The sequence below is a fragment of the Pseudonaja textilis genome, chromosome 1 (genome assembly GCF_049901715.1).
Source record: "Pseudonaja textilis isolate UNSWEBS1 chromosome 1, rPseTex1.2, whole genome shotgun sequence".
In the NCBI taxonomy this organism is placed as follows: Eukaryota; Metazoa; Chordata; class Lepidosauria; order Squamata; family Elapidae; genus Pseudonaja; species Pseudonaja textilis.
The window spans coordinates 263251812-263265682 of record NC_141990.1 but is presented as its reverse complement, the minus strand read 5'-3'; the positions used below and the strand labels follow the sequence as shown (position 1 = coordinate 263265682).

Below are 13871 nucleotides of genomic sequence, written 5' to 3'. Positions count from 1 at the left end.
AATATATTTTCTTCCACGATAACAGCAGGGTGTCCTATTCAGTAAGCAGCTTAAAACAAGCTAGTAGTTTGGGCAAAAACAAAATAAAAACAACACTCTTAATATTTTCTTACTTCCTTTCAATCATGTCTGATTTTCAGAGATTGCCTGGACAAGTTCCAGCACCTTTTTGGCAAGGTTTTTCAGAAGTGGTTTTGCCATGGCCTCCTTCCTAGGGCTGAGATTGGTGACTGGCCCAAAGTCACACAGCTGACTTTGTGTCTAAAGTGGGACTAGAACTCACTGTCTCCCAGTTTCTAGCCTGATGGCTTAACTACTACACCAAATTTTCTTACCAGTGGTGGGATTACCAGTCGTGGGATTCAATTTTTTTTACTACTGGATCTGTGGGCATGGCTTGGTGGGCATAGCAGGGGAAGGATACTGTAAACATTCCCACCCCACTCTTGGGGGAAGGTTACTGTAAAACCCCCATTCCCTTCCCGCCCCCACTAGCCTGCTTTCCAGCTCCGTTCTCCTGTGCAGGGCAACCAAAGAAGACCCAGCCAATCAGCTGGGACTTGGGAGGCAGAGAACAGATGGGGGCTAGGCCAGTCAGAGGTCGTATTCCGGACTACTCAAAATTTCTGTTACCAGTTCTCCAGAACTGGTCAGAACCTGCTGAATACCACCTCTGGCTCTTACTATTACTCAGTAAGAGTTCCTTAATCATTAAATTCCTGACCTTCACAATAGAGCATATTAATAGACTGGCAAAGAAACCTATTTCTTTTCTATGCATAGGATTCTGTGCATCTGTTCATTGACTGACAGCTGACTGTGAACGTTCTGAATACTTCATTTCTGGTAACACCTTCACTAGTGCAGATTATTACTGTGTTCGACATGGTAGAAAATAACATCAGAGAGGAAAGTGGAACAAGAGTGTTTTGGGTACTCAGTGATATAAAATTAATACCTTTAGATAAGCTCTAGAAAGAGAATTCTTGTTTTTATTCAATCATTTGGTCACTTCCAATTTTTTGTGATGAAAATATATAATTTGTACCTGGATTGTCTGTCAGTCATTGCATCCTGAATTCTTACAAGCTTGTGTATTACTGGGAGTATCCAGGCAGCTTGTCACCTATCAGCTTCTTTCTCTGTCCAGGTCTTCTCCAAAGAGTCTTGCGTTTTCATTAGGTCTCTAAAAATTTACGTTTTAGCTTCATTATTAGCGTTTCCAGTGAGCTGCCTGGTTTCACTTCATCTAGTACTAAATGATTCATTCTTCTTGTATTCCAAAGTATTTACAACCATTTTCTCCAGCTTTGAGAGCCATATCTTACAACTGAAGAAAATGAAAAGAGGTATCTTTGTTGGAAGGATATTTATTTTGCCCAACTCTGTTGTTTTCTTTATCCCAAATTACTTACATCTCTTTATTTCATAGCTATAGTCACCACTCCTGTGAATTTTCCCAGTAGCGTGTTGAGTGTCATCCATCACTTGGCACTATACTGTCAGTCATTTTATATTTTCTATCTATGGGTGTTTTCTTGGTAAAAGTACAGGAGTGATTTATCATTGCTTTCTCCTGTGCGCTATGAATGGATGCCTTTGCCATTGTCATTAAAGTGACCATCCTCTAGTCTACAACATTTCCCTATGTCATTGCTGCTCAATACAGGTGTATGTTTACTTTAGCTCAACAGCTGGGATGACCCTCAGACTCTGGGGGGATTCTGCTGACAATATATGTTCCTAGCACACACACTGGCATTTTTCACTCATCCCTCACAGGAACTCTCCCACACCATGACTATGATGGGGCAGGACAGCAAGACTTGGAGGGCATCACTATGCCTTCCTCAATATGCCTCATATGCAAGTTACCTTGAGTCTTCACTAAAAAGAATATTCCTGATCTGAATAATATTCCATATTATTTTGGTCTCAAAGAAAGCACTACTATTTATTATACTTGTCTCAGATGGTTGCTTGAGAAACCCATCATGCAAGTTTCTAGCTCAGGTTAGGGCTGTTGATGCCCCGTCAGAGTCTGAATCTGAGGAGGAAGATGAACAGCTGACAGGAAGTGGGAGTGTGGCTCCATTGGCTGTGGAGGAAACTGAGGAAGGGCAAAGTCCGTCTGGGCAGAGCAGGGAAGAGGTAGAACAAGGGAGAGGGAGTTCAGAGGAAGACCCAGGCCTACCCGCTCTTCATCCTAGGGCACGCAGGGAGGATCGGAGAAGAGAGCAACGTGGGTTGTGTGGCTTATGGAGAAGGAAAGGGCCCTGATTCCCTTCATTAGCTACAGCTGGGAAGAGAATTTAAAAGAGATGCATGCTGAGTGCAGCAGCTGCTGGGAGCAGACGTGAGTTTATCTTGTGTTGACTTTGGTTATCTGCCATGTTGAGATATTGCCATGCCTTCACATCTGGAATTCTTCCTCTTGCCCTGCCAGACTAATTACCTTATTTTCCTTGATTGGACTTATAGTTACAGTTTTTGTTGACCACATTTTGGACTTGATTCTCTGTAGCCAAAGGCTGTTCCTGGGAGAGTTTTTCTCCAGCCAGAAGGTAGCCATGACACTGGGGCAAAGTTGGAGCTAATAAAGGGACTCCTACTGATTATCTGACTGTGTGGCCTTTGTGCCACACCCCGGATCATCACAGTGTGCATTCTGTCAGATTTGTGTACAACAACATTGATTTTTCCTGAAAACCATTTTTTTCATGACATCATTCCACCTCTTCTCTCTCAGTAAGAAGCATGGTAGATGTGATCTGAGGTTAAGAGGAGGAGGAGGCGCTTGTAGGTTTAAAGACTAATGAGCCAGCTCCTTTGGATAAATACCAGAGGTTCTGTTCTATGCCACTGAAAAAGAAATAATCACATCAACTTCTCTTACTGTCTGGGAAGGAGACAGTCCCAACAACCCAGGCTCTGTTCTTCTCCCAAAGTCTTGATTTAATAATCCCAGATCAAAAGCTGATCTCCTCTGGGAAGGCATAACATTCATATGGCTCAGAAAAATTATTGGTTTATCTAATTCATGTCATTCTCGTATCTGCATGTTCTGTCTATCGTCATTTCTGCTTGTTCTTTTTCTCCCCCTCCTTTTAAGATAATTCTTTCTGGGCAGATGCCTCTAGTTAGCCTTTGGTTTTAGATGCTGCCCTTAATTTGCTACTCAGGGAATATGTTTAAGCCTCTCCTTGTTTCAGACTCCATTTTGGAATTCAGAAAATATCCTATTTAGTCTAGAGGGATTTAGTGTGTCTGCTCCTTTACACCTTCCTGTTCAAAATTCAGACCTTTGGTCTTTGCAGTGGCTATCATTTGAAATCAGACTGTTCAATAGTGTTTGGAAGGAAAAGAAGAATCAGATGAAATTCCATCTTTTTTACTCACAGAATTCAGACTGCCAAGTAATAGGAGAACACACTCTCTCCCCCTCCCTCCTTCTCTCCATCTCCCCCACTCCCCTTCTCCTTTTATATCCTTACAGTATTAGATATTCCCAAAATGTGCCAAAAAAGTTTCAATTACTAATGGGATCATTAGACTTGCCCAGTACAGTCCATGAAGTTCAAAATGAACTTCTGGAAAAGTACATCTTACTGGCAAGCTGTAGGTGCCTGCTGCCTAAACTACAGTAGTAAGGTTTGTATAAGGAAGGTGGAGGAGAGAATATGTAGGTACAGTGAAGCACAGAAGTCCAGGTGGATCTTTTGCCATCTTTCCCTTTTGTGCAGGTATCAGATGGTTGAGACGGAGATGGGACACCAGCCACATGACTCCAGGGCAGAGTGCAAACAAAGCTCTGGCTGGGAGGCTGCAAGCATTGCTCTCCCTGGGAATGACAGGAAGAACAGGATTAAAAGAAGAGGACAGGACTTCAAGGAGCCCCTGGGATCCCTTCCTTTTTAGATACTTTAACTCAATTCCTCTTTTGGGGATGTTGATCTATTGAGTTTGTTTTGGTTGTACTACAAACACTTGGTGGACAGAAAGGGCCTCAAGTGAAAGAGAGAGAAAAATAGCTGGCTCTTATCTTCCAGAAATATAGAGGTTGATATTATTATTCTGAGGCTTAGAGCAAAATATCTCTCTAGATTAACAGGCAGTGATAAGGTGGGTGGACAAAGGCAGAAATTACACTTGTTCCAGCCTGCTAATCAAAATATGTCTCTAAGAGCATTCGCAGACACATTTTTGGCAGGCAGGACAGGAGCAAATCTAAATGCCATTTTTGTTTATTATTGCTCCCATTGGTTGCCAGGCCCGTGAACCCCTGTCCAGACATTATAACATTGGATCTGCAATTTCTCTACAGTCCTGGAGCTAAAGACAAGGAAATTGGATTGCAGTAAATGGGAGGGGCGGGGAGTTATAATCAAAGGGTTGCTTGTTTGTCTTCAATTGAAGCAAATAAATGGTTAACTGACCACTTCCTCATAAGAAATTAAGCAAAACATAGAAGAAATTGAAGAGAAATAAGGCCATTGACCATTTGCAGACAAAGAAATAAAGAAGAGGAAGAAGAGAGGAGAGGGAAGGGGAGAAGGAAATGCTGGTAATATTTGTCACAATCATTCCATAACTAACCACTTAGGATACACTTCTAAACAGAAACACACACACACACATACACACAAATCTATGTATACACTGCTTTTGTTTAAACAAATAATCATTTTTCCAATCTACTGGTCCTGTAAATAATTAAGACACAAAATATAACAAAATATTGATTGTTAAATTGATACATTTGACAAATAAATAGATGCATAAATGCTCCCTGCCAACTGCACATATTTGTATCTCAAGAAAAGAACTGAGAAGAAAATATAGTTCATTTATTTATGTAGTCCCCCAAATAAACTTAAAACAAATGTATGCTACTGCTGTCCAAATAAACCTGGTTTTGCCACAGGATTATTACAAAGATGAATAAGATTGCTAGGAAAAAAAATCATTTTCACCATCTGAGTAAAAAGTATCAGTGAAAGAAATGCAAGTGAAAGAGGAGTGGAGAGAATGGAAATTACTTAACTTGCTCATTAGAATTCTTATTTGTACAGTACAAACCTAGTAATGCTTGCTTTATAGAAGTTACATTGGATTCAGTAGGATTTCCTCTTTCACAAAAGTTTGAAGCCTTAGTGCCTTTATCTGTGATTTTCTCTCAGTTGCAACAAGCATATTATTTGGTGTTTGGGATAAATTTGGTGTTTAATTATTTGTTTTTACTTCAGTATAGCTTGTAGAAAGGAACGTTAACAGCAAACATGATGATGTCAAGAAAAATGCATGGATATGTTGATGAAATCATCAAGATTTGAGATCTACTCAAAGGATGTGAAATGTACTAAATCAAAAGGACCAACTGACTTTCAATCTTCATCAAGGGTTGGTTTATGTTTATTTTTGATGGGAGTGATGATACAAATCATGGATTCGTCATTACAGACAAAACCTCTGAATCAAAACAGAAAACAGATAATCAGAGTTGGAAGGGACCTTATAGGTCATCTAATCCAACCCCGCTGGCCAAGCGGGAGACCCTACACAATTTCTGATAAATGGGAGTCTAATCTCTTCTTGAAAGTCTCAAGTGATGGCGCTCCCAAAACTTTCGAGGGCAAGCTGTTCCATTGGTTGATTGTTCTCACTGTCAGAAAGTTTCTCCTTATTTCCAGGTTGAATCTCTCCTTGTTCAGTTTCCATCCATTATTCCTTGTCTGGCCTACAGGCGCTTTAGAAAATAGCTTGACTCCCCTCCTCTCTGTGGCAGCCCCTCAAATATTGGAAGACTGCTATCATGTCTCCCCTGGTCCTTCTCTTCACTAGACTAGCCAAGCCCAGTTCCTGTAACTGTTCTTCATATGTTTTAATCTCCAGTCCCCTTATCATCCTGGTTGCTCTTCTCTGTACTTTTTCTAGAGTCTCAACATCTTTTTTATAATGTGGTGACCAAAACTGGATACAGTACTCTCGGTTATTCATTCAGTTATGAGAAATGTTGAGAAAGTGCATTTTTCTGCATGAGCCTTTTGTTCATGAGGGACAAAAATTCCTCTGAAATGTTCTAATTCAGCAACCCCCAACTTTATGGACACCAGGAACCGGTTTAGTTGAGAAAGGTTTTTCTATGGACTGGAGGAGCTGTGGTTTTGCATGCTGCCAGCATCCACCGATGGGGCTTCACTTGAGTGCATGGCCCAGTTGCTGGCAACCCATGGCCCAATGTCAGTCCAGAGCTTGGAGAGCCCTGCTCTAATTCATAGAAACTTGGAATGATTATGGAACACCATGGGAAAAAATTATGAAAAGTTCAGTATTTCTAAACTTTTTTCTCCTGATACGTTACTATACAAAGTTATGTCACTGAATGGAGTCATAACAGGAATCCAATGTATACTAGATCACTTTCATATGATAAAAAGAAGGAAAAAGAGAAAGTTCCTATATTAATTGACTGAATAACAAATTTTGTGTCTATTTTTCTTGATTGGTTTTATCCTAATACTTTTATTTACTCCATGCCCTTTGAAGAAAAGAAATTACTTCCATGTGAAGTCAATTTAACTCTAAAGCTAAATATATATTAATGAGCCAAGTTCCATTAGTCATACTTATGTTTTGCTTTTTCTGTCCAAGTTGCATATATTGTTCTCTCCTTTTATTGTCTCATAGGAATATATCTATGGTCCCTGGAATTATAGGATGCATTGGATTCCTTTTTGCAAAGCAGCAGGAAGAGGTATTAACTTGGAGAAAGGAATGTAATATCTGATTGTCTCTCCATTAGCCTTCAAAGCTTTTTTTTTTTAAAGAGGCTGGGAAATCTGCTGGACTGTAAGTCCCCACTCTACGTCTGAAGCTCAGAGGACACTCCAAGAATGTTAGGATGATGAAAACTATGTTCTTTCTGACAGACCTAGCTCTAGCAATTAAAATATACTTTAAAAAACATCCCCGTAATACATCTTCTTTGGAAGGAAACCCAACGGAAGCAAGTGGGAAAAAGACAATAGGAATATAAACATTATTATCCAAGCTTCTCTTAAAGTTATGTGCATGAGGCAAGATGATTGCACCATAAAGTCTCTTCTGGAAATATCCTGGCTATTATGAAAACGAAGCATTGATTCTTTAGCAGGCAAGGAATTTATCATCCTGTTAAAAACTGAAGAACTTGGCTGGGGCTAGATAAGATAATTGGGGGTCTAAGTCTGCTAAGATGACCTAGAAATAGCAGCTATTCTTAGGCATGGAACTAGGCAGTTGCCTCAGACCAATTATAGGTGTTGGTGTCTGTATTTGCTTGTGCGTGTGCACACTCACACATGTGAGATAAGTGTTTACCTTCTTAAGCCATCCGAGGCTTAAAGAGAGCCTTCTGCCGCAAATTACATTGATGGAAATATTAAAACCTGCAGTGACTTTGTACCTATCTGGTCTACAGCTCCATCTTGTTCCATAGTTTAATACATTTGTAAATTTTCTGTTATCTGTAGAAACACTGTTTAATAGGTTAACTGAGCAATACACCATTGGCAAATAGCGAGTAACTTGGGGAATGTACTGTGCCATTTTCTTTCTAGACTTAAAAATAAATAAAACTCAACTGAAGAAAATAAAATCTTGATAGAGATCCCTATTATCTAACTATAGTGGTTAATACCAGAATGAACCCGCAGAGGGCAGGCTTCCACAAGACATTTCCCCAAGTATGTATGAGCTCAAAGCCTAATTAGCTGAACAGTCTTAATTTTTTTGAAGTTGAAAGAAAAGGAGGGGCTACTTTAAGAGGCTCTTGCTCTAAGTACCTTCTGTGGAGGAGGCTGGCAGGTTTTGATGGCAACTAGAGATTGGTGGTACCAATCTCTAATTCCAGCCCCCTATCTCAACTTATGAACAAGGCATCCAGATCACTGAGTATCCTTGTTTCTGATTAACAGTTCTGAATGCTAGGTATATTTGTAATAAATTTAATCTTATTGGAGATAAGGGATCAGATCTGGTGTGTGCTATTGAGACCTGGCTGAATAAGATGTCTATCCAGTCAGATTTCATACAGTCATCAATCCTGTTTTCAGAGTAAGGAAGACAGCCTGAACATTGTTTATCGTGAGGCTCTGGCCTTTGCAAGATCATTTTTCTTCAGGAGGCCAGATATGAGTTGTTTGATCACATTGCAGTAGATTTACACAGAGTGTTAGTGTTGGGCAGTTATGAGATGGCTTCAGAATTCATGTCCATAATAATAACCATGGATTTGCCCAGGTAGCTGACCATCTACCTGGCTTTTATTTTAGAGCAGTTGACTTGTTATGGACATTTCATCCTCTCTGTAAGGTTAACTGGAGACACTAATTCTTGCAGATAGGAAGTGCCAATTACAATGGCCTACCCCAGATTTTGATGGATTTGGAGAAATTCCAGACAGCATTTGGAGGGATTTCTTAGATATCAGGAGGGTAGGTCTATTAAATGGCTTGTCTGGAATATGAAAATGACTAGGGTACTAGATAGATTGAGCAGGTTCTCATTGCTTATCAATGTTAGACTATTCCTTTATTCTTTGAGGCGCTTTGGGGGATGAAGGGAGTGAATAGGTGCATGAGAATAATGTATAGAGCTTAAATTAGAGCTTTTTTAATTTATGGTGGTAAAGGTAGCTCTGTGGGAATACTTTTCAGTCCTCACTGTATTTGTAGATAGTTAGCTTGATGTACTCATTAGTATGTTTCAATCCCTTCTTGCTGCCAAACTCCATTGATATAAGTTCTAATTGTCTGGCCAAACATTTTATGGTTAAAATAACTCATATTAATTCTGAATAGAGAGTTGGGTGGACAGAATCCAAAAAAAGTGACAGAAGTGATATTTGCAGTCTTAATTGAAAGTTTTAGAGCCTGTAGATCTCAGGAAGTAAAAACATATGGACTAAATTTATCCCATCTAGCTAACTAAATTTTAAAATAGCTGACATAAAGGAACTAAATTTGGTACCCCTTGAGCATCACAGCTCAGTGAGAAGTCTTCCCGGTCCCAACTGAGTTGTCAAAGCTTGCTCTATTGTTTGAGTGTTGCAGATGTATAATATATCTCCAATGTCTTTTTCCTTCTTTCCCTCCCTTTCTGCAGACTTCACATATAACTTGTCTTCTCGGCCTCACCTGTTAAGAATGGCCAACTTCACCAAAGCCAATTTCACCGAGGAAAACACTAAGTATAAAATCGTGGAAATGATTTTCATAGCTACTGTAACTGGGTCACTTAGTCTTGTCACTGTGGTTGGAAATATCTTGGTCATGCTATCCATCAAAGTGAACCGCCAACTTCAGACTGTCAACAACTATTTCCTCTTTAGCTTGGCCTGTGCTGACTTGATAATTGGCATCTTCTCAATGAATCTGTACACCGTGTATATAGTCAAGGGCTATTGGCCACTTGGGGCTGTAGTATGTGACCTCTGGCTGGCACTGGACTATGTAGTGAGTAATGCCTCTGTCATGAACTTACTCATCATCAGTTTTGACCGCTATTTCTGCGTTACCAAACCACTGACCTACCCAGCTAGGCGGACAACCAAAATGGCAGGACTGATGATTGCAGTTGCTTGGATATCATCCTTTATCCTCTGGGCACCTGCCATATTGTTTTGGCAGTTCATTGTCGGAGAGAGGACAGTACCAGAAGGAGAGTGCTACATTCAGTTCCTCTCCAACCCGGCTGTAACCTTTGGCACAGCCATTGCTGCTTTCTACCTCCCAGTGGTTATCATGACTGTGTTGTACATCCACATCTCATTGGCCAGCCGGAGCCGTGTGAGAAGGCACAAACCAGAAAGCAAGAAAGAGAAGCGGACTAAGCCCCTCAGCTTTCTGAAAAGCCCTCTGGTCAAACAGAATAACAACAATACTCCCAAAAAAGTGGTGGAGGTGAAGGAGGAAGCAAAAAACGGGAAAGTAGAAGAGCAGCCCTTGCAACCATCTGAAACTACTGGCCACCAAGAGGAGAAAGAAACCTCTAATGAATCCAGCACGGTAAGCATCACCCAGACGAATAAAGAGAAACAGGGGCTGGAGATTGTACCAGCTGATACCGGCGAGAGCCCTGCCCATCCTCGGATCAACCCTGCCTCTAAGTGGTCCAAAATTAAGATAGTCACTAAACAAACTGGGACTGAATGTGTCACTGCCATTGAGATTGTCGCAGACAAAGAAACCAATTCCACCCCAATCACCTTATCAAACAGCCGTCCAGCTAATGTTGCCAGGAAATTTGCCAGCATTGCCAGGAGTCAGGTCAGGAAGAAGCGACAAATGGCAGCTCGAGAGAAGAAAGTCACCAGAACCATTTTTGCCATCTTGTTGGCTTTCATTTTGACATGGACACCTTACAACGTGATGGTCCTCATTAATACTTTCTGCAATTATTGTGTTCCTGAAACAGTCTGGTCCATTGGGTACTGGTTGTGCTATGTCAACAGCACCATCAACCCAGCTTGTTATGCCCTTTGTAATGCTACCTTCAAGAAAACTTTTAAGCATCTTCTTATGTGTCAGTACAGGAACATTGGTACTGCAAGGTAAGCTGGATTTGGGGAAGTGCTCAGCAATGAGGTCATATGTGGAGATGTGTTATTCTCCAACCAAATAAATCTATTATTCTTAGTCACACCATTCATTACTAGATGGAGCCTTTCACCAAATGCAGAATCAGAATTAGTGAAAACATACAATTTCAACATACTTGGCTCTTGAATATTCATCAAGAAATAGGCAGATCTTCCACCCAGATGATCCTCTTGACTGTGCTTCTTCAGAACACAAAGAAGAAGAAGAAGGAAGCTAGGGATTAAGATGTGGTGAAGCCTCACAGTATCACCAGACAGACGTAACAGACCGTGCTCTTTTGCCTTGCTGTTCTTGAAATACTGTAAACTTTTTTGATCTTCTAATTTCTGTCTGACTAAACTAGGATGCCTCTATTGGTGGCTCAGTGGTACATTAGAAAGAAATGCAACAAAAAAGATCCTTGTTTCCTTGGATGCATTGTCGGCTTTACACTTGTGTGCAACTATGAGACAGAAAGAACAGCAAGGGACAACAGGGTTAATTAATTAAACAGTGAAATGGAAACAAATATATATTGTTTCAGCACCAGTCATCAAGCTGTATCAATTTCTATTTGTAGGCTCTAGGATTTTGTCTAGTTGAATTTCCAGTGTCCCAGGTACAAGGGACTTGTTCCTCTCAGGGAATATAGCAGCTGCTGGATAGACGTGTCCCCTTCATAGGCTTCTCAAGGACCTTACCAAATCTGCCTCAACTCCATTTCTCCATGGCAGGCTGTTGGGCCAAACTGACTTCTTTCAGGATGGGTTGAATGCCACCTCATATCGTTTTGAAAAAAAAAAACAAGGATACCGCATGGATACTCAAAGTCGGTTCTACAACATTTTGGGTCATGTGTCAAAGTTGTCTAAAGTTCTTAATCTCCAAGGTAAGCATGGTGTCCTTGAAGCAGTGAATGCTCGACAGCAGCTCCAAGGAGAACAGCAAATAAAGCAACCATGATGGTGGAAGAAGATATCTACACTGGCAAGTCTTTCTAAGAGAGTCTTTGAAGCCCTTCGTTTTTGTTCCTTTTAAAATTATGTCACCATGCATACCAAGTCCCCCTTGCTCCACACATATTTGCTTAAGTATCACTTCTTTTTATGTACTTAATTTTTTTAAAATTTTGATAGTAGGTTCTGAACCAGGCTGTGGTGGAGAAAAACAATGAGTGGCTGCCCCACTTGTTTCTGCATTATGAATTTGAGGGCATACTAAGAAGATACTCATGAGCTTTGTAAATGAGCATTGCCTTCCTTCTAGTCAGTGTTGTCATAGATCCCTCAGCATGTGGGTTCCAGTGTACATATGCAGCCTAAATCCCAGAATACTCATGTTCTGTGTAGACCAATTAATTCCACGTTTTGCTCGATGTCTCTGGCACCCTCAGGAACATATTAGAGCAGAGTATAATCAGTGATCCAATGTTTCCTGGGTTAGAGTGACCATGGTTATAGACCTCTCTATTTCATGGCTAAGGGCTCTCAGTTTAAGAGATGCCCTTACATCTGGCCAAAGGCTCCTGCTTCATGTGGCTGTAGAGGCAGCTAGGCTGCCACTGCCTTTCACATAATTTGCATAATGTTGTCCAAAATGCCTTGCAGTGTTTTTTAAAAATTAATTTATTAATTTATTTGTTACAACTACAGTGGGAAACACTTAAACAAATAAAATAATTGAACTATATATATAGCACACCTTCGAGTCAACCTTTTTTTCAACGAGTTGCAAACATTCTTCTCCTCCACAGAGAATTGTTCAAGATATTAGGGATTAAACTTGAAACTCAAGATTTTGTGACTTAAAAGGTCTTGTGAAAAACCTCAAGATGAACCAGGGAGTATTCCCTGATCTAGTGACATCTGGATCTATTAGCCAGAATTCCCAGCCAATTCAATGTATTCCAAGGGGACCAAATTGGAAAACTTCCAATTTAGAATATTTTAAATAACCGTTAGGATGATGTAATAGATCTTTCGTAAATTTAGTCAAGTTGTAGAACTATATAACATGTAAAATAAAGTTACAGTAATCTAGAATAAGAAATAGTTATTGATTAAGAAAGTTAAAAATTACTTGCTCAGAATTAGCTTATCCTAAAATACCACTTTGGAACTAGAATGACCAAATAGGAAATTAAGAGGGCACTGTCACATAGCTGTATTCTTGCAATAAACTAAGGCAATTTGACAGGCCTAGCACCTCATTGGAATCTGGGCTATAAGTTAAATTGTGGTTAAGGAGTACATTAACCACAATTTTAACAATATTTTGTTAACTTTCTTTTCTTGTGTTTTCTGGACTTAGACATCAAGATTAATTGCTTGTAAATTTTGGTTCTGGACTCCATCTAAGAGGTGACTAGAATGGTTGTAAAATGGAACTGCATAAGTTGTATCCACATATTTTAACAAAATTGTTAAAGCAAACGTTTCAGCTGGTTAGACACCGTCCAAGTAGTTGTGATATCTTTTATAGCAATAGCACCTAGGCTTATGTATTGCTTCATACTTCTTCATAGCAATTTACAGAGTCAGCATATTGCCCACAACAATCTGGGTCTTTACCGACCTTGGAAGGATGAAGTCAACCTTGAGCTGGTCAGGATTGAATCCTGTCAGTGGGCAGATACCCTGTCTATTTACACTGTTTTAATTCCTCCAAAATGCCTGCTAACTAGCAAAGCAGGAGTGGTCCATATTGATCCCTAGACAATGCTTATCATGTTGTGTGAAAATGTTTGTGTCTCTGCTGTGGTTAAGTCTGAAAAATTCTTCCACTAACTCACCATCAATCCTATCATACCAGCTTCTTCCCATTTATTTGTTCTAGAGACCAAAGATAGTTCTTTAATGAGGCAAAATGAGGTGGCCATTTGGAATAGCAGATAGAGGATACAGCAGTAACAGAACCAGTTAAATTGATGCCCTCTTCCCTGTGACAGCCCTTCAAGTATTGGAAGGCTGCTATGATATCTCCCCTAAGCCTTTTCTTCGTTAGACTAAACATATCTATTTCCCTCAGCCATTCATCATATAATTTAGCCTTCAGATCTTTTAGCACTTTTGGCAATGCAGGGTTTTGGGGGTTTTTTTGAAAACCACTTCTATTCCTTGATACCTGCACTGATATGCTATGGGAATGTCTCCAAAGCCCTTGAAAGTATAATTACTGGAATAAGTAAGTGGAATTATATAAAATTATGCATTCAATAGGACTCAAAAGCTGAAACTTACATAGTGGAAAACC

At 40.0% G+C, this 13871-nt stretch overlaps 1 protein-coding gene across 4 annotated transcripts in view; it reads left to right on the top strand.

Annotated features, from left to right (window-relative positions):
- The window catches only part of CHRM4 (cholinergic receptor muscarinic 4), a 43397-nt gene extending 31089 nt beyond the window's left edge, over positions 1-12308 (top strand). For 3 of the 4 annotated variants that reach the window (XM_087921441.1, XM_087921443.1, XM_087921442.1), the window contains 2 exons: positions 6688-6754; positions 9145-12308. In XM_087921441.1, the coding sequence (XP_087777567.1) occupies positions 6718-6754; positions 9145-10595 (1488 nt within the window). In that variant the 5' untranslated portion in view covers positions 6688-6717 and the 3' untranslated portion in view covers positions 10596-12308. The remainder of the gene's footprint in view (positions 1-6687; positions 6755-9144) is intronic. The other variant, XM_087921440.1, reaches the window with a different exon arrangement.
- The last annotated feature ends 1563 nt before the right edge of the window (positions 12309-13871 follow it).